Here is a 21,656-nt window from a genome sequence, read left to right as displayed (position 1 = left end):
TATTTGTAACTACACTCTGCTTCCACCATGAGGGTGTGTGAGGGGGTTATGTAGTGTTATGTTGCACATGTCACATGTGCGTGTTTACGAACACCACATCATCAAACATTTTGCACTACACACTAGAGGGGCAGTTACTGTGTAGTCTCGTTACATCATTTTAAGTATATGCAGATTCTGATAGTGATGCGACTGTCTGTACAGCTTGTGCAGAGAAAGTCAATGACTTCAAATGAAATTACAAGATGAATAATCAAATTCTGAAATAAATCCAGTAAATGAAAAAAAAAAACACCAAATTTTTTTAAAAACAATAAAATTAATGTTATTTCTGTTAGATTCATGTTCAAAAACCTATTATGTACATAAAGGAACAAAACTATTTTATTGTTGTCATGAAAACTAAATGAAAAGCAAAATAACAATTTTTGAACTTGTCTTTGTCATACAGTAAATTTATGGAGAGTGATCCATTCCTTTACATGTACTGACAACTACAGTACATAGTGAAAGATAAGAGATTGATCAGTTCCATTAAAAGTACCACATGTGTTTAACTGTCTCAGTTTACGCCGGAATGCTTCATATAGTAATTCTAATAAATAAATTGTTGAAACTGTCTTATGGCTAGCTTTCGTCTTATACCTGACTGAGATGAGCAAGGCAACACACTCACTCACTTGCACTCACTCACAGAAACAATAGACACAAATATATACATATGTAGATATAAATATACATGTACCAGAAAGTCTTTCTAATCATGATTAATGAGGAGTTAACTGTTTCTGTGGTAAATGGATATGTGGATAGGTACCTGAATATGTTTGATGCAATTGTTACGCGGCGGGGGGGGGGGGGGGGCTCAGTTAAAAGAAATGCTCTACTGACTTGTATTTATTAGTTGTTTGGTGTTGTGTAAGATATTGAAATCAAACATAATACAAAAATGTTGACCATATTAAATACTGATTGGGTATGGATGTGCGAAGCTTAACAAGAGTTTAATATAGTTGTATAAAATGGCCATTAATACATTTAATGACAAAGACTTGTGAATACAATCCAAGATTAGGGCTATGTTATATCAAATCATACACAGGCTGTAATGTTTATACAGTCCAATTAAGTGACTCCGTAAACTTTCCCAGCATAATAATTCGTTGTATTCATATCGGGTCTCCAGCGGAATATCTCATCATCTGGACACCAGATTCTAACTGCAGGAGAGGATTCTATTGTTATTAATGTGATGGATATTCTGTGGAATACTGTTAACTATTTTTTAAGGAAATGCTGCCCAGTCTTTGCTCACTTCAATTTAATACAATTTTGTAGTGCCTGTATTGTTCAGTAGTATGTGACAATGTTCCTCCCAACTACAGCCATTATGAAATATGTTAAATGTGTTTGGATATGTGAATAGGTACAACCATCAGCTGTATAATGCAAGCACAACAATGAAAATTTGTGCCAGACTGGGATTCAAACTTCAATTGCCCACTTATATCTAGCAGTCACCTCGTCATAAGGCTATCTAGGCACATCTTTTGGCCAGACACAAAATTCTATATGTTGTCACTCATGTGTCTACACCTTGTAGTTGTACATCAATTATGTACATTCCCACACATGGGAGACATTTTAATTGAAAGTTGCTTGCTCAACGTTGTTGGATACTATAGTGCAGTGCCTATGTTGTTCAGAATTGCGATACAATGTTCCTTCAGACATATATGCACATCCAAAGGAAGAGGCACTGCAGCAACTACAGTCATTATGAAGTGTATGAAACATATTTGCATTTGGAATATGGACAAGTATCAGCTGCACAATGGAATAATGACAATGAAAATTTGTGCCTGACCAGGATAAATGCATGCATGGATGCATATCTGAAGAAACACTGCATCATAATTCTGAAGAAAACAGGCACTGCGATATCATATTTATCCAGCAACACAGGGTAAGTGACAGTCAATTAAAATGTCTCACCTGTATGGTAGTGTACATAATGGATATGTAAGTGCATGTTGTAGACACATGTTTGATCATGTATGGAAGTTTGGGTCTGGCCAAAAGATGTGCTCAGATTGCCTAATGGTAAGGAGACTGCTTGTGTATGTCTGAAGGAACATTGCATTGTACTTCTGAACAACACAGAATGATACATTTATCCGCTGACACCAGGCAAGCAACTTTCATTTAAAATGTAATGGATGTATTTTTGTTGGTTCTAGACACATGAGTGATGATATGTGGAAGTTTGAGTTTGACTCTGAGGCATACTAGATAGCCTAATGGTAAGGTGTCCACTCACAATAAGTGGGAAATCTGGGTTTGAGTCCTGATCTCGCTCAAATTTTCACTGTCACCATTCCATTATACAGCTGATTAAAATTTCAGTGCACAGTAAAAAGTCTGTCAGTCTCCAGTAATGTTAGAGACCACAGAACAATAAAATTCACAGTTTCTTTTCTGTCTTAAGTAACATAAAAAAATTCAATTTTCTGCTTATGGTTCTAGATTGTTTGATTTACCTTTGGCTTCTTCTTCCCGGTGTCTTCTGTGATGGTTCTGAAATAAATATTTTTGCATGAAATTCTTCTTTTATTCTTAGGGTTTTCTCACTTGCACTCTCACCTTCTGTGTCAATCTTCAGACTAAAGTCTTCTTCATGAAATATTAGTAAATTATTGCAAAATGGTGGAGCAAGGTTCTGAGTTCTACTCATCCACCTTGTAAATACAATGTTCTCTGTCTCAATATGCTGTCTGTGACGTTTTCAATTTTCTACTCCTTCCTCAGCTATTAAAATTGTTCTTCTTTCCATAAACTAATTAATTTTCCACAAATTTTCACCACACATGTGCCCAACCATCCAAACATCTCATCAACTTTCACTTCTGCACACACAATGTTTTAGCATAGATAACATTTCCTACTGGGCCAAAGCTTCCAAAGATACATAGAAGTAAAGACTGATATTAAACATTCATACACTACTGTTCTGTACATATTCATTTGCTTGTACTATGATGCAAATAAAGGAAATGATATAATAAAGAGAAAAAAGCAATTTGATAATGCATTCTGATGATACATTAAACTAATGTAAGGTTACAGGCTGAAAAGATGTCCATTCTTTGGTGGTGGGTTGTGGAGAGGTACCTGTCTTTGAGGGCTGTCTTCTTTCTTTCTTTCTTCGGTTCTAGCATTACAAGGCTTATTTTCTTTTCTCACTTCTCTACTAGGGGTACAATTCTAGCCCCCTCTTTCCAAAATCATTAGTTTCATTGTGAATATCTTTCTCTTGTCCATATAAATCAGCCAGTTTTCGTAGGATTGCCTGAGGTGTAGAAATACTCAGTTAGTTTCTGGACGAGGTTGTCTAACATTAATATTGCAAAAAGAACTGATGTTTCCTTGATTCGTTTAGAATAAATAAACAGTGCAATAATCTATAAAAGATGAAAGATATAAAGTGAATTTAGTAATCCAAGAGTGATGAGTTTAAAAATATTGGTATTAGAGCATAGTAATTCACTTTTTTTTACATCTGTTATCACGTCATTAATCTAAATGGAGGAATATGCGATGTAACTTAGCATTGCAATGGAGTGACGTGTTGACCACAGTGATTGGAACTATCTGTTATTTAAATAGTTAAGAACAGAAAACTGTCTGGAGGTTTTTGTGATTTGTTTTTGCATATGACACGATGCGTAAGGATGCCGCATATCTTCAAGATCAGACAGCATTCACATTATTATCAAGAGTTATGGTATCTGAAGGGCTTTGATTTTGTTCCATGATCTGGTGTCTCAGCTTAGAGTGATGAGTTGTGCTGTGCACTGTGACTATGCTGATGACACCACAGAAAAAAAATTGCAGAGAACTGTCAAATCTTTCATTCATTCATGTAACATCAGTCTTTTGTTTGATGTCAGATTGAATGATGAAGCAATGTTTCCTGTTATTAACTGTTGTTTTTATGTGTTGGAATACAATATAAATATTTATCAGAAGAAGAAGTATGGCACATTACATGAAATTTCTAAGTTTCCATACAGGTACATCTGCAGGGGTGACAAAGTCATCTGAGCAGCTCTTCCACAGTCTATAAAGAATATTCAATTACAGATGCAAAATTCAAGATAATAACAAACCCAATCTGAATATATTTTTCAAAGTTGAACGTTGCACTTCTTGTTCTTGTACTTCGCATACTGTGATGCATTGAAATTTGAGCAATCAAGATTTGGGTCCTGAATGCGAGGCCAAATCTCCAGAAGGTGAGCACTTTCCATGTTGTGGCTGGTGACAACTGAACGATCACGCAACAAACAAGGAATAATTTTACGACGTCTATATGTGAAAGCAGGATGATCACGTGGACGAATACCAGCTGCTCTGGAACACAGTCCTGTCACATATACATCCTCCAGATGGAAGAGCTGAGTCTGTAGAGCTGCTGTGTACAATTGTTTCACAACATCATTTGACATTACATATCCTGCACCAGATAGGTAATTTGGGTAGACTCTTCTAGGATACATATAACTTGGAGCATACCTATGCAGAAAGAAGGTATGTAAATTTTTTTGGTATGAATACATACTATACACATACTCTAATTACCCCTAAAAATTAAGTAGAAGTGAAATTATTCTGTACTGTTATAAACTGCTTGTCATAAGTTATCCATGTTTATTCAACAAATAAGGACAGGTTTCCTTGACATACTGAAACTGTAGAATGTTTTCAGGTGTAAAGAGAGTGTTCTGGTGGCTATCAGAGTAAAAAGGAAAGCTGAATGTTACTGTATCTAAAAAGGAAGAACAGAAGATTAGAGCTTAATGATGAACAGGTAATTAGAAAACCTCAGATTTGGGTGGATGAGAAAGGAAAATGGTCACGTTCTGTTGAAAGGAACCACCTCAGCATTTGTCTTAACTGTTTTAAAAGAATGAGGGAAAATCTATATATGTATGGTCAAACTGGGAATTGAGCTGCTGCCCTTCTGGAGAAAACTAGTGTCTAACCAATGAACCATCTCATTTGATACTGAAACTAGAAATGCATAATACCTTGATAATATTTTCAGCAAAATCAGAATGATCAGTGAAACCAATGAAACTTGGATAAAAAGAATAGGAACAAAAGAAATCATACTTGGCATTTGTGTTTTGTACTCATGTGAACAATGTGAAGAAATAAATGTTGAAAGATTACTAATGAATGTCATTTAATGACAGTGTGCATATAAAAACTGTCAGTTATATGTTACTTGAGTGTGATCTTAAATAATGAACCACACAGTTTAAGAAATCCAGCTGGACAGAATATACTACAATGAGTAGGCCCCAGACAGATGTTTTGTACAAAAACCAATCAACAAAAACTAAAATTAATATTAAATATGTCTAATGGAAGTATAACATGTACTTTGCTGTAAATAGTCATTTATGATGTCTCAAACTATGACTAGTGCTGAAGTAAGTACAGCAAAACAGAGGTGGAAGTTTTTTCTTTGTTCCCTAAATCACATAAAGCAAATACTGAGCTGGTTCCTTTGGACAGAAAATAGCCAATTTCCTTCTCCTATCTGACTTCGTTATTCATTCTGTCATTGATGGCACAAGTGATTAATTTAACAAATGTTTTGCTGTGATCATCGCAAGCCACAGATAGTGTGTGTGTTTTCTGCACTGACATTTTCTGATGAATACAAATTTATGTGCATACAAATTTATGTGCTCAACTCTTTCTCTATTCTCACACAATTTATATTTATAAAATGACTGAGCATTTTATAATTATACTACCGGATTGATTTCCAGGGAGTAAAATAGTTTAGCATATTTTAAAAATTATGAAAAATGTGTATTCACAGAAAATTCTAGCTCTTTATATGACTCAAGAAGTTCGTATTGTTTAGCTGGGATGGCTTCTGTACGTCTCTAGAGTTAATGTCTGATCACAGTTTTGGCACATCCACTGACAGAATGTTGTTAATGTTGTTGAAGGATTCTAAGTCAACAAAGCAAGTGAAATTATTTGAACAGTAAAAAGGACAAAATAAAAAAGTAAAGGAAACAACTGAGTAATCCCACTGTCCTCATTTGGTCAGCTTCATGTCATTCCATGTCAAACCTTTACCCTGAACATGGTAAAATGACAGTAGTAATGACAATTGAAAAGCCACAACCTTTGGCTTAGTCAACCTTCGATTCCTTAATCAATCAAACTCCCTTGTGTTTACCAGCTTCAAACTTTTGTTTGCTTTACAAATGTGTTAACATTTTATACATTTTGCATTAAGTATTTAAGCCAGAAAAAGTTTATGAAAAGTATGAAATTGTGTTTAAAGTCTGTTGGAAGTCGCTAGTGTTCTCATTACCATACAGTGGTTGAGTATAGTTTGTGGAATTGGCTCTATAATTTAAGAAAAACTAGTTTTCCATGCATATCAATGTTTATTACATAATATCTTGTGCGCTATGTGTCAGACAATGGTATAATATTGCAGGCAAATTGAGAGGTATATAAGGATACTATCTGCAAAACGCCCTGTAAATAGAGTTAGTAATAAAGAAAAATAAATCAAAACTCCCTGCCTGATGCAACAGTTTTACTGCATGAACAGCTAAAGTTAGTAAGCAATAAATTTTTTTTCTTACGTCATTTTGTGGGGGGTGTCAACAAGAAAAAGTTTTGTAAAGGTTTGAAATTATGTGTAAAGTTTGTTGTAAGTATCTAAATGCTCTCATTCCCAAATAATGGATTAAATTTAGACTGAGTATTTACATGTGATGAGTTACACTGCCTCAAGACATATACACAGTTTCAATTGTAATACTTTTCCTACTGTACCACACCTTTGATATAAGATTTTACTTGTTAATAAGTAGATTATCACAGAATTTTAAATTTTTAAATTCAGTCGGCAATTTTATGAGGTATCAAAAACCAAAATATGGTTGCCACTGGCAAACAGCAACTAGAATCCGCATTCGATGAACTGGGTTGGCTGTTTAGCAACATAGATACCACAACACAGAATCTAGTCTTCTATATTTGGACAGTGAAGATAACAAGTGGTAGGAAAAGCTATAACAGTCAAGTATACAGACAGTGGTAAAAATAGATAAGAGAGATTAAAAGTCCCAGGAATATGAATTCGTAGAAGATACATGGGGAAATAATGCCTTCAACTGCACAAACCAACACACATTTGACAATAAAAAGGTGTTTGAAGGGAATCCATGCAGGAACGAGGAAGTAAGGAAGGAAGGCAGAAAAATTAAGTTTAATGTCTCATTGAGAGTGAGGCCATTAGAGATGGAGCACAAACTTGTATTACAAAAGGATGGGAGAGGAAAGGGGTCATGCCCTTGTCGAAGGAATCATACTGACATTTTCTTTTACAATGTAGGGAAATCATGGAAAAACTGAATCTGAATGGCTGGACAGAAATTTGAACTGTTGCTCTTCTGAAAGAGAGTCCAGTGAGATTATCTCACTCGCTATTAGGAGTTTAGGGCTGTTATGGAGACTTTAAGGCAACAGGAACATCAAAAGAAATACGAGTAGGCTGAAATGATACAAAGGCTGGAGCAAGATTTTAAAAAACATGAGGAGAGGTGAGGAGCAGAAGGAAGAAGGTAAAGAGCAGAAGCAGGAAGGTGAGTGCATCAACACCAGGAATAATTATGCTTACAAACAGAAAATTGCTAGAGTCAGAAAAGAGGAAGAACAAGGAAATGACAAGAGAGAGTCAGTGACTGGGCAGAAGAAAAGTGAATTTTTTTTAAACTAAAAAATGAATGGTAAGCACAGTAATTGACAAAGGAGACAAAATAACAAAAGATCCACTGGATCAGGTAAAGCAACTTTAGAAGAAGGATACCAAAAGCCATAGGACCTGGTTCAACAAGATGATTTTGGAATCAACAAAGTACTAAAAGTAAAGAATAATTTACACAACCCAAATGTGATAGAACCAGTCACTTACAGGGAGAAGTTTCTTGTTAGTTCTCACAGTCACCTAGAAATGAACAGTAAATTCCTATTAAATGTACTATTTACTATATTTATACAGACACACAGATCCAGTTTTCTATTAACTGATTTTCCAGTTGTTTATGTATATACTCCAACACTGATTCTGGAAATATGGGTTTGGTTGTTGGATTTCAGCTTCCATAACCTGTATTCATATCTGAGTCAAGCTTCGGTTGTTAACTGACTACTTGGTTTAGAAATGATCATTAATGTGGAAATAATAATTTTATATGAAGTGAAAGAAAGGAAGAAGTATTTAACTGACAGTGAAGTTATTAATTGCGTGGATTTAATTGAAGATAATCAAACAATGGAAAATCCAGGATGGAATGTAATAATACTGTGAAAAGGAAAGTTGCTACTCATCATATAGCAGAGATGCTGAGTCACAGATAAGCACACCAAAAAGACTGTCACAAATTAGCTTTTGGCCAGTAAGGCCTTCATCAGAATTAGATGGCAAACACACACAAACAAACTCAAACTTTGTTGTGCCTACCTGCGACTCAGCATCTTCACTCTATGGTGGGTAGCAACTTTCGTTTTCACAGTATTGTTCAACTGAAGATAAGTATATTTCATCTTCATTATGCAGGAAGTGATGATGTTTAAATGAACCAATTGGCAGTTCCGTACAGTTGGCTAATCTGTAAACTGTTATAACCACTCTTTCTATTTTAGTGGCAATGATTTGTTAATGTGGAAACTGCATAGTTGCACTGTGGAATGGAGTGCAAATTAAAGTGGGTAGGTCAGCTTGATGTCAAAAGCAACCAAGTAAGTACCCAAGGCAACAGGACCATGCCTAGTTAAAGCTCTGGATTGTTTACACCAACTTTCAGGATGTGGACAGTTTTACTTCTTTCAATATAAATAAAGATTACATATCTGGCAGCAATAATAATACTTAAAAAAAGAAAACAAAGAAAAAAGTGAAGAAGCAGAAAATTATAATTTTTTTCCTGCATGGAAATGACCATAATTTATGAGTCACTGAAAGTTCAAATAGCTATATTCCTATACTTTTAAATCATTCCAAACTAGTTTTATTCCTTTACTTTTAAATCAATCACAATGTTCAAACTTTTTCTTGCATTTTCACTTTTATTATTCCAGAAAGTGAAATCTACTAATAAACTATAATATGAAGTTGGTTTGATGCATAATTCTTTAATAGGATTTAAACATTTTATTTCCTTGCATGCAAAATGTAGCAGTACATTACTTCTTTTCTGTGTTTCTAACCTCTCACAATCACACTCAAATACAGTAATTTCTGGTTGTTTTTGTATCCAAATGCATCAAAAATTTCTGATGAAAAAAGAAGTTAGTTTTATTTAGCTACTAGAAGTTGTGGAGAGAAGGCTTTAGGCACAGTCAAAGGAATCATTAGACACAATGTGTTAACTTTAAGGCTGCACTAACAGCTCTTAGGGTCATAGGTCAAAGAATATGATCAAAGTATGTGTACCTGTAATACAGGCAACTTCTGAAGGGTTCTGATGTCTTTACTGGAAATTCAACTACTCATCCGATAAGCTTATTTTAGCATCAAATGTCTGCAGCCCACAGAAATAAAACAACCATTTGCTTTCATGTCACTAAAACTGGTTTGGCTTTCACGTTCAGTTATGCAGTGAGTGGCTGTTTTCTGACTACAGTATACTGCTGATGGGCTGGCAGCACAATCACTGAAGTGATGACATGGAATGACTTTCAGCCATGTTTGGTTGAAGAGCTATTAGCCTTGAATTCCTATAACTTTCTTTTATTATTTAGGTTAACAGGTTTAACTTTTCTCTGTTAAGCAATGTAAATAGTGATCTTTAGTGTCTAATAAATATAAACAAAAATATAAAAGAATAACAAAAGATATGGTTTTAGAAATAGCACCAGAATTTGGAAAGGAGACAACATCACTACAATCTGTGAACAATAATGCTGAAACGCCATCAACACGAGTTCACTATCATGTTCCTCAAACCACAGCAGGTTGGATTCTTCCCATTTGTTACATTTTTGTATGCCCATTATTACGAAATTTTTTTGTTTTACTAATTTTTATCATATTTTCCCTGCATTTACCTACCTGCATGTAACACTTACTTAAAATTCTCAAGTTTTTATTTACACCAAATTTCACTTGAATTTATAATTCAGATTCATATTTTAATTCTCCTCATTCCTTTGTACTATTAGTTTGGCTATGGAGTATGTTAATTAATAATTAAAATTAGCATCATAGTTTAATATATGTAAAACTTTGTGAGCTGATCAGAGAGTTAAGCGTTCCAACTTTTCTGTAAAGTGCTTTAAACTACCCTGAACCAATTAACTTCTGAAATAATTAAACTTGAAGTTCAGAGCCACCAGCTGGTTTCTATCACAGATTTCTTTGTAATCACTGTTAGATTCTGACCTTCGACTACATACTTCTGGTACATTATTTTTCTGGTGAAAAATGAGACTGATTAATTAATTTGCTTATCAATAATTTCATGAAATATATCCTGTTTTGCAGTATGTCACTCACACATAAAAACAAGGAGGATTCATACTGCATAAGGAGAATATTATCCATGCATTTTTCTAGATCTCTGACCAGCAACATTTTCTATAACCCAAAATCACAGTAGCTCTTTTGGTTCATTCGAAGAATAAAATTCACCCTAGTCTATTTTCCAAGCATAATGTAATTTATAAAATAACATTTTAGTCTTATGCCCATCCCATCACACTATACCACTACTATGCACCTACAATAAACAAAAACATGAGCACTGAAAACCACAAAACTCGAGAACTTTTGAGTGACTTTTGTAACCTAAATTAAGGCACATATGAACAGAACTGTGCTGTGATTAACAAGAATGTGGAGTGTTATTGTGATCAGAAATAATGATTGTTGGACATGATGACTCTCATTATGGTCTGGATTAAGCGAAATGTTGAAATGTAATCCTTCTGTAATAGATTACCACAGGGCAATGCTAGGTGCTAAGGGTGGGGAATTTGTTCCACCCTAGCGGAATTAGGACTTACGAGGTTAATGAAGCATAACAGTGATCTATTTGTCTACACTGGTGACATGACTATTGGACAGTGGTATAAAAGAAACTAGAATTATACAATGGAAAATCCAAGCTGTAACGTAACAGTATTATGAAAAGGATTGTTGCTACTCACCATATAGCCAGTGGCCTTGCTGTAGTGGTAACACCAAGATCACCAAAGTTAAGTGCTGTTGGGCTGGGTAGTACTTGAATGGGTGACCATCCTGTCTGCCAAATGCTGTTGGCAGGCAAGGTGCACTCAGCCCTGGTGAGGCAAACTGAGGAGCTACTCGACTCAGAGACAGTCACCCAGGTCTCATAAACTGATATACAGCCGGGAGAGCGATGTGCTTATCACATGCCCCTCCATATCCAGATCCAGTGATGCCTCTGGGGTGAGGATGACATGGCGGCCAGTCAGTACCAGTGGGCCTTCCCAGCATGTTCAGGTGGAGTATAGATCAGTTTTTGCTCACCATAGAGTGGAGATGTTAAGTCACAGATAGGCACAACAAACAGACTTACAGAAAGTGAACTTTGTCGAAAATAGACAAAACACACATACACTCTCATGTAAATGCAGCTCACACTCAGGAATTTGGGATTGTGTAGCAGGAGAACTTTATAGATGGAGAGAAAGTGTTACAAGGAGCCTGATTGATACGCTTTTGCAAGACTATGTTGGTGAGGGTTAAGGATTGGTGCAGTCTGAACAGACAGATGTCATTGTGGAAGGGAGGGTGGCAGTCAGAGATGTGTAATTGGATGGTAAGGCCATTTGGGGGCATTCCACGAGTCAAGAAAAACCACAGGAACAGTACATGGGACTGGGTTCTGGCTAAGGATAAGGTAACTTTTCTGTATTAATGCACATGGAAGGAGCAAGGACCTATGGTGGTGGATAAAAACGCATAAAATTCATAAATAATATAGAATTACATCCGAAAAAATTTGCAGAAATACACCCAAACATGTGGGAAAAATCACAAAAAGGATGAAACAGGTGAAATAAGGGTGAAAAAATGAAATTTGAGGGAGTAGGATGATAGTGAAAGGCAAAAACCAACTGAAATTGGTGTGAAGACACAATGAGATCAAAGAAAAAATAAATAAAAATATTGCAATGTGGGTGGATAAGTGTGAAGACAGGGTGTGATAAACCTTTTGCATTTCTTTTATGTTTTCGTCTTCTTTAAAGGCAAAGAGAAAAGATGAAGCAGTAGCCAAGTGTAGAGACTATGCCTACCGTCATGTATTTTTGATTTTCAGTTGTAAAAAAACAGAGTTGTTTTTCTTGCACCAGAGTAGGAAGGAAGGATTCGCACTCAGCTAGTGAACGAGTGAGAAGCACGCCATGTTTTAGCGAGTGATTGTAGATTGCCATTTTGGGGTCGCTATGAATAAGTGAGGAGTATGTATTTCATATGTGCACCATTTAGAAAAATACAGTATTGTTTTATTAACAGAAAGGTCGTGTGAGTTGTTATTTCAAATAGTATGATAATTACAAGAACTGAAGCCCACCTATATACTTTGGAAAATTATGGAGATCCGATAAGCTCAATGGGACCACAGTCAAGACTCCTAAGGTGAACACAGCAACCAAGTGTAGCATTATAAAGAAGGGTAAGCACAAATCTACAGCGGAGAAAGAAACTACTCCCCCCCCTCCCCCCTGCAAAATAATATGAACTAATACAAACTTACGTCCAGGCATAGCTCAGCTTATTGTGCTTGTCATTCACGCTGAAAAATTAATCTCATTAATGCAATACATTTTAAAAAGCCAAGCATTTCAACATTTTATTATCATTTATTCCATTATTTTATTATATTATGAAGTGGTAGTCTCTTTGTTTAGGGAGACAGTATAGGGGGATTACATCAGGTGGTGTTAGTGGGTGTGAACTGGAATAGAGAGGGGAAGAAGTGGCGGGTGGGGAGGGATTGTTAGAATGAGATACAAGGTCATGTGACGCAGGAAGAGTGATCAATTTGAAGGTATAAGATTAATGTTATCAGCAGCAGTAATGTGGGACATGAGATACTGCACCAACAATCAGCCATCTTGTACGAGTCTGTGGTGTGCAGCCACTCTCGTTGATAGTGTGGCTCATAAGTAGCGCATGCCGTGTGGTTTGTAAGATGACAGGAGAAACACAGGAAAGAAGAGAAAGGATGGACACTGAATATAGTAATGGATTAGAAAATACAGTAGAAACAAAGAAAAACAGCACTGGGTTATGGAATGGAATAAAAGCTGTTGGGCAAAATCAAATAATGGAAAATCTAGGGTTGAACATAACAATATTATGAAAATGATAGTGTGTGTGAGTTTCATTTGCATGTTTGTGTGTGTGTGTGTGTGTGTGTGTGTGTGTGTGTGTGTGTGTGTTTTGTCTATTTTCAACAAAGGACTTGTTGGCCGAAAGTTCACTTTCTGACAGTCTTTTTGTTGTGCCTATCTGCACCTCAGCATCTCCGCTATATGGTGAGTAGCAGTTACACTTTTCATAATATTGTTACAAACTAAAGTCATATTTAGAGTGTAAATAGAACAGTGTAAGAACTATTTTTGGAATGGTGCAAATTTTATTAAGTGAAACATAGCAAGCAGAATGCGGAGAACTTTGAACAGTGGAAGAGCAGGACTGCCTGACATCATAACCAACACCATTTTGATCAGCAGCCAATCACCATGGAGGGCAGCTGTCATCAGCAAACCAGCCTAGCAAGAATACAAAAATCCTGGCATGGAAGCTACAAGTTGTAACTGCAACAAATTTCAATGGCAGCAGCAGCTGGTGTGGAAATAATATGGAAGTAAAGTGTTTCTGTTCTTTGTTGTGATTAACCATTTGCCAAATAAAGTGATAAGGGAGAGACAATGTGTCTGATAGTGATGAGCAGATGGTAAATATTAAGAGAGAGTCTTGCGATAATGTGTTTGAAAATCGGAAACAGGATTTGGATTTTGGAGAGAAACAAAGTGAAAGAATAATGACAGTGGGGTAATATAAGAGGAATCTTTTTTGTATGATGAGACTGTTGCAACCAAATTATGGATAAAATGTCGAGTGCATCACCTACTGAATATTATGATGGCAAAGTATATGAACATGATGTAATATAGATGCAAAATCAGACAGTCAGAAAGACATGTGGAACAGAAAATTGTTAGAATAAGTGACAGTGCTCAGAGAGTTTTTGAAAGATATTGAAAGTGACATTAGGGACTTAATGGAAGAAATTAACTCAAAATTACACAAAAAAGCAGTGACATTAAAATTGATTTTTTTAAAAAGGCATTAGGAGCATAGATTAAAAAATGAACAAAAAACAATAAAGGTTTTCAGGAAGGGTTTAAAAATTTGGACAAAAAATTAGAATCTGTAAAAATTAGTTTTGAAAATGAATCAGGTGCTTGGCTTGAAAATATTAAATCTACTGCAAAATGTGTAATAAGGAGATAGAAGTTTTTGATTTTGGTCAGGATGATTTAACTGAACTAATGAAAATCTGTTCTGATGATAGTAATTGAATGATTTTTGATGCTAATCAAACTGATATTATAAATACTCAGAAGGTGGGGCTAGATAAACACAATGCTAGTGTAAATATTGATGCATTTGATGATACTGAAACAAAATGTGGGCAGATGGTAAAAATGGTGTTGATCTAATTGAGAAGATTGAATAATTAGCCATTAACAGTAACATAAATGAGATGCAGTTAGTAAAAGCTAGTGCAATTAATGTTGAAATGAATGGAGTGCACGTTTTCAGCTTTTGGCTGAAGTTATAATTTTGACTGGTTTTTCCTGTTAAGGTATAAGCAGTGACTGGTTCTAGTTTTATGTTCATGTATTGAGCTGTTTGTAGTACAGCTGTCTCTGTAGCCTAGGTTGTTAATGCATACCTGTATTGTGGTGCTTGATTTGGAGGGAAGCCAGTTTGAATCCTGGTGGTGAATGAAATTTTTGCTGCCAGTATTTGACCAGCAGCAGGAGGTGTGGTAGTGGCATACAATCCCTGATTACCAGTCAATGCCCTGACTTAAATTCCAAACCTATGTGCACTGTCTCATGAAGTGAATGCATGTAATACTATTGATGCTGATCCATATGTTGGATGGGGATGTTAAGCTCAGTGACCATCTTGGTACTTTTCAGGAGGAGTAGGCTATGTGCTGGCACCAGGTTTCGCTTTCTCCCTTCCTCTCATCATCTCCAACATGAAAATGATGCTACACTCCACACCTCCACACACATCCTTTACAGCTGCCTACACTTTGCAGTTATACTTACATATACAATTCATAGGTCATGTAAGAAAGGTGCCTCTGGGCATCGAAAGATAGGGGAAACCTATCCAACTAGGTAGGTTGAACCTGACCTTTGTCTGCTCATCTCCTGGCCATTCATGCTATACAACTTTAATTTACCATTAGTATACAGATGAATATTTTCCCTTATGTGCATACTTGACAACAACAACATAAATGACAGTAAACTCAAAATAATATCACAAATCATCCAATATATTAGCAACAAAATTGAATAAATTGATGAATTTCTAAGTGGAACTAGTCTTGATATTTATCTTGCAAATTAATTAGGGTGCAAAACTGAATAAATGTGTAGTATTAATTTAAGTAATTATAAAACTGTCAGCATGTATTGTAGGAAACTACATAGAGGTGGTTGTGTTTGTATTTATGTCAAAAATAATGTCCAGTGTGAAAAAAATTGACTGGGTAGATAAATTTGCATGTGAAATGGTTTTTGAATTAGCTGCAATAAGAATAAGTTTGGCAATAGCAGTTTAATAATAGCTAGCCTGTACAGATCCCCTAACAGTAAAATGGAAGAATTTTTTTGTCATTTAGAGGAACTTGTTGATAAACTCTCATCTCATAACAAACGGACTATAATAGTAGGTGATGTGAACACCTATATATGTCTGCTTGTCACCTAAATATGTCTGCTTGTGAGATGTCTGCTTGTGTCTGTATATGTGTGGATGGATGTGTGTGTGTGTGTGCGAGTGTATACCTGTCCTTTTCCCCCCTAAGGTAAGTCTTTCCGCCCCCGGGATTGGAATGACTCCTTACCCTCTCCCTTAAAACCCACATCCTTTCATCTTTCCCTCTCCTTCCCCTCTTTCCTGATGAGGCAACAGTTTGTTGCGAAAGCTTGAATTTTGTGTGTATGTTTGTGTTCGTTTGTGTGTCTGTCGACCTGCCAGCACTTTCATTTGGTAAGTCACATCATCTTTGTTTTTAGATATATTTTTCCTACGTGGAATGTTTCCCTCTATTATATATTGATATGTTACAGACCTATAATTACACCGATGTGAATTCAATCCAACAAGAATAACATGTGATTCTCAAGTATGTACTGACCACGTTATTAGAAACTTAAGCAAGGAAGACCTCGTAGTTATAAAATGCCACCCTTAATGTGTGAGGGGTGGGGGGCATTTTAATTACCACTGACACCGAGTGTGAATAAAATGTACAGTTTTTAGTTCTGTCTATAACTGGACAGTGAGTTCTCAATCGTATCATTGAAGCAATGTAATAGTTTGGACTTACACCATTCACCAAGTATGAAGATGAGTGACAACTAGAAAATTGAAAGTATACTTAATAAAAGTTCACACAATAATTTAGATGCTCCATACGCTCAGATATTCTCTGATATCCTCAGGTGTTGTCACTTCGGAAAGTCCAGAGTTTGTCGTTGCTGATGTGCTAATTTTTAAATAAAACACAGTATATATCATTTTTATTGTTTTGTATTATAACTAAATAGTATATACATTGATGAGCAGATACATCTTCTACATCTACATCTACATCCATACTCCGCAAGCCACCTAACAGTGTGTGGCGGAGGGTACCCTGAGTACCTCTATCGGTTCTCCCTTCTATTCCAGTCTCGTATCGTTCGTGGAAAGAAGGATTGTCGGTATGCTTCTGTGTGGGCTCTAATCTCTCTGATTTTATCCTCATGGTCTCTCCACGAGATATACGTAGGAGGGAGCAATATACTGCTTGACTCATCGGTGAAGGTATGTTCTCGAAACTTTAACAAAAGCCCGTACCGAGCTACTGAGCGTCTCTCCCGCAGAGTCTTCCACTGGAGTTTATCTATCATCTCCGTAACGCTTTCATGATTACTAAATGATCCTGTAACGAAGCGCGCTGCTCTCCGTTGGATCTTCTCTATCTCTTCTATCAACCCTATCTGGTACGGATCCCACACTGCTGAGCAGTATTCAAGCAGTGAGCGAACAAGTGTACTGTAACCTACTTCATTTGTTTTCGGATTGCATTTCCTTAGGATTCTTCCAATGAATCTCAGTCTGGCATCTGCTTTACCGATGATCAACTTTATATGATCATTCCATTTTACATCACTCCTAATGCGTACTCCCAGATAATTTATGGAATTAACTGCTTCCAGTTGCTGACCTGCTATTTTGTAGCTAAATGATAAGGGATCTATCTTTCTATGTATTCACAGCATATTACACTTGTCTACATTGAGATTCAATTGCCATTCTCTGCACCATGCGTCAATTCGCTGCAGATCCTCCTGCATTTCAGTACAATTTTCCATTGTTACAACCTCTCGATACACCACAGCATCATCTGCAAAAAGCCTCAGTGAACTTCCGATGTCATCCACAAGGTCATTTATGTATATTGTGAATAGCAATGGTCCTATGACACTACCCTGCGGCACACCTGAAATCACTCTTACTTCGGTTGGCGGAATTTGGGAGAAGTAAATTTTCAAGAATTTGTGGTGCAACATGACTGTACAGTTCATGTCATGAAATTTCAAAGTTGAATTATTTATGAATGGCCTATTCCTCTTAGTTACTAATATAAATCAGGCAACATATTAAAGTGAATTTAATCTGAAGTTGTAAACTCCTCTTATTGCCTGACAGCCTTGAAAAGAGTCTCACAAAAACAGCTTCCAAAAGGCAATATTGCAGGCTCACTGAATGACTCTCTCACTGACTGTCCCTTACTTTGACTACTACATCCTTACTTATTCTGCGTCTGCCCCTGTGGCTCATGTGCCACTTCCTTTTATATACAACAAAACAGTTGAATATGTTTTTAGATGTGAAATTTGCAACACTACAGTTAAAAGTCAGTAGATGATTTCTGTTACTTACAACAAAAAAATGGGCCACATATTGACCTACATGTACTGATATGCAGTTTGGAAGAATTTACTTAATTTCATGTAAAATTTGAATGAGTTTTACAGTACAACAATTCAAATTAGATTTTAATTAATTATGAACAAATTACTTTGAAAAAGATATTATTATTGGTGTCTTGGATAGCTCTCAAGTAGAGCTATCATTTAAAAAAAATCATAATGAATAAATGTCGTAGCTTTTCAGAAATATGGGAGAAGTAAATTTTCAAGAATTTGTGGTGCAACATGACTGTACAGTTCATGTCATGAAATTTCAAAGTTGAATTATTTATGAATGGCCTATTCCTCTTAGTTACTAATATAAATCAGGCAACATATTAAAGTGAATTTAATCTGAAGTAGTAAACTCATTTGTACTAATTTTTGAAAGGTCAGTTTACTATTGGAACAGGGTATACATATAACAGTATAAAGTCCAGAAAGTTAAAATTCATGCTAAATTGACCTCCTTAGAGAATGCTGAAATGAGGAAGGAGTTTCAGATAGGAATGGGAAGTTAGTCCCATTTCAGTCAGAACTGTTAAGAACCACATTTCAGATCATAGTGAATTAGTCCTAGAGCTTCATACAGATGAGGAAATTGAGGAACTAGTATCTCATAGGGACCTATTTATCTACAAAGTAAGCTAGACTGTAATTAGAGGTCTGCCAGCATCCGCAGATATATCCGCGGTATTTGTTACTTAGCGGATAAAATCGCGACCGGCGCTGATATCCACAGGTCATCTGTGGATAATGAGCAAGGCACCTGCCCAGTACGTATGTTGCAATGTTAATTGAAAACTTCAAGTCTGTTGACATTCTTGGAATCTTGCAGGGTCCGGGTAGAGTGGATGTCTCTTGTCCTCAGCCCCTGGCTACGACCGATGTAGCTGTACCCAAGAGACCTGCGCCTAATCCGTTTTCACGGCTGTGTCTTTTGTGTGGCATGTGAAGTGCTCTCTGGATGGCAGACCTGCCAACTGTGTACCAGACAGGTGCTCGCTGCAATTTTCCGTTGCCTTCAGTTAGCGCTTTGTAGTGACCAAGTAACAACGTGCATCGTAGCAACTATCTGTGAGAGTTCTTTCTTCAAACGAACACCATATCGATGGATACAATTTCGTGTAAGGTGAAAAAAGGTGATTTTACATTAATGATGGAAAACAAATTGAAATCGCCAATTTGGAAAAAATTTGGACACGTATTTGATGGCAACGAAAAGATAAAAGACATAGTGGCTTGTTTTGCATGTAAAAAAGTATATTCCTACACTGGACACAAAAATGGAACTTCAAATTTGCTAAAACATTCGTGTGAGGCTGGAAAAAGTAGCATAATTACTTATTTAAATACCAAGAGAGACGTGAAAGTTCCTGAAGTTCGGCCAAATTTGAAGATAGCCGCGACAGAAAAACTTATCAATCTTGTCAGTAAAGAGATTTTACCATTCTAAGTTGCACGTGGATCTGGGTTTCTCGAGACGGCACAGTTTCTTATTGATGTGGGGGCCAAGTACGGTGCAGTGAGTGCTAAGGAACTGCTACCTCATCCAACAACCATATCCAGAAATTTGAAGGAAACGGCCGATCGTCTGCATGAAACTGTCTCCATAGAAGTGAAGAGTATATTCAGAGATATAGGTGGAGCACTAACTGTCGATTTATGGACTTATTCGTACCGTAAAATAAACTGTATGGGAGTGACTACACATTATGTTAATTATGAAGAAGCGAAACTTGAGGATCGAGTGTTGTGCACCAGAAATTTTGAGAGTGAGATTAAAAAAACAGGGGTAAACATTAAACTTGAATTAATTAAGATACTACGGTCATTCGATTTATTCAGTGCTGTGAATAACATCGTGTTCATTACGGATAGACGTCCAAATATTGTGGCAGCACTTTGCCAATACAAGAGGCTTTCGTGCTCAGCACACATTCTTAATACTGTGCTGGAGCACACGACTGACGTGCAGAGACTAATAAATTCCTGTTGAGCTATCACAACTTTCTTTAAAAGATTTGGTCTTCAGAAATGCCTTCAGAAGTCACTGAAAGGAGATATAGACACAAGATGGAACAGTAAATTGGATATGTTTGAGTCTATTAATTCACAATGGTTTGAAGTTCTGTCAATTTTGTCAGAGAAAAATCAAGATAATTTGATTGATTCTATAGACAAGAGGATGTTGGAAGATATAATAACCTTTCTGACACCATTTAAAATAGCTTCTTGTGATCTCGAAACCTCCAAAACCCCTACGCTTTATTTATGTGTGTTGTGGAAGTTAAAGCTTCTCTCCTTCCTTGAAAAAAATGATGGCGACAGTCCATTTCTGATAGATTTAAAGATTACAGCTAAATCTATTTTAATCAGCAAATGGGACATAACAGTAACCCATAAACTTGCAACATTTTTGAATCCAAAATATAAAAACCTAAAATTTCTTAGCAGTGCCGAAAAAGATGAAGTTGTAAAGGAAGCGAAAAATTATGTTGCGAGAAATTGTCCACAGTTAAAAGGTAAGGAGGAAACAACATCTGGAATTCCTGCAAAAAAACAGAAGTCTGACGTACTTTTTAATGAATTTGAAGATTGCTCAGAAGATGAATCGACGAGAGATCTTGACTTTGCATCAGATGAAATTCTCAGATATACGAATGATAAAGTCCAATTTTCGGAAGGCATCGGCCTGATAGCTTGGTGGAATGGACGTGAAAACGTCTCTCCGCGTCTTTTCAAACTCGCATACTTCGTGCACTGCATTCCAGCGTCCAGCGCGCCATGTGAGAGAAGCTTCTCTACTGCGGGACAAATAATGCAGGACCGACGCACGTCTTTGAAGCCACAGACGATTGATGACATCATGTTCCTGCACAGTAATCTTCCAAAGTAAAAAGGTACTTGTACAGTTTCTCTTACTTCACTGTATTTTTTGGGCTTATCTGAATTAGTTACAATTTTTTTCATCTGATTCTTTCTTTTACAGAATTTGAATCAGAAGCATGAAAAAGATGAAAATATTTAAGCTGAAGCCTGTGAGTTTTTATTGTAATATTTATAGTAAAGAATTTCCTCGACATATTGTTAGTAATTTTACTATTCCCAACAAGAACATTTAAGCAGCATTAGGTAAAAGAAGGAAATACTTAACAAGCAATTTGTTTTGTTGTAATTTTCATATTAAAGAGCTCAATTTTAAGTTATTACTCTTCGCAACAAGAACATTCAACAGTTAACACGTCAATATTATTAAATTAGGTAATGATGATCTCATAAGTGCCTACCTAAATTTTAGCATGCAC

General features: G+C 36.2%; 1 protein-coding gene across 1 annotated transcript in view; it reads right to left on the bottom strand.

Annotated features, from left to right (window-relative positions):
- Nucleotides 1–4,187: 4,187 nt before the first annotated feature.
- LOC126263384 (lactosylceramide 1,3-N-acetyl-beta-D-glucosaminyltransferase A-like) overlaps nt 4,188–21,656 on the bottom strand; it is a 79,971-nt gene continuing 62,502 nt past the window's right edge. Inside the window, exon 3 of the mRNA XM_049960477.1 lies at nt 4,188–4,575. Coding sequence (XP_049816434.1) covers nt 4,188–4,575 — 388 coding nt within the window. The remainder of the gene's footprint in view (nt 4,576–21,656) is intronic.

The sequence above is a fragment of the Schistocerca nitens genome, chromosome 6 (genome assembly GCF_023898315.1).
Source record: "Schistocerca nitens isolate TAMUIC-IGC-003100 chromosome 6, iqSchNite1.1, whole genome shotgun sequence".
NCBI classification, from domain to species: domain Eukaryota; kingdom Metazoa; phylum Arthropoda; class Insecta; order Orthoptera; family Acrididae; genus Schistocerca; species Schistocerca nitens.
The sequence above is the reverse complement of the archived record's forward strand: the minus strand, read 5'-3'. Positions and strand labels throughout refer to the sequence as shown.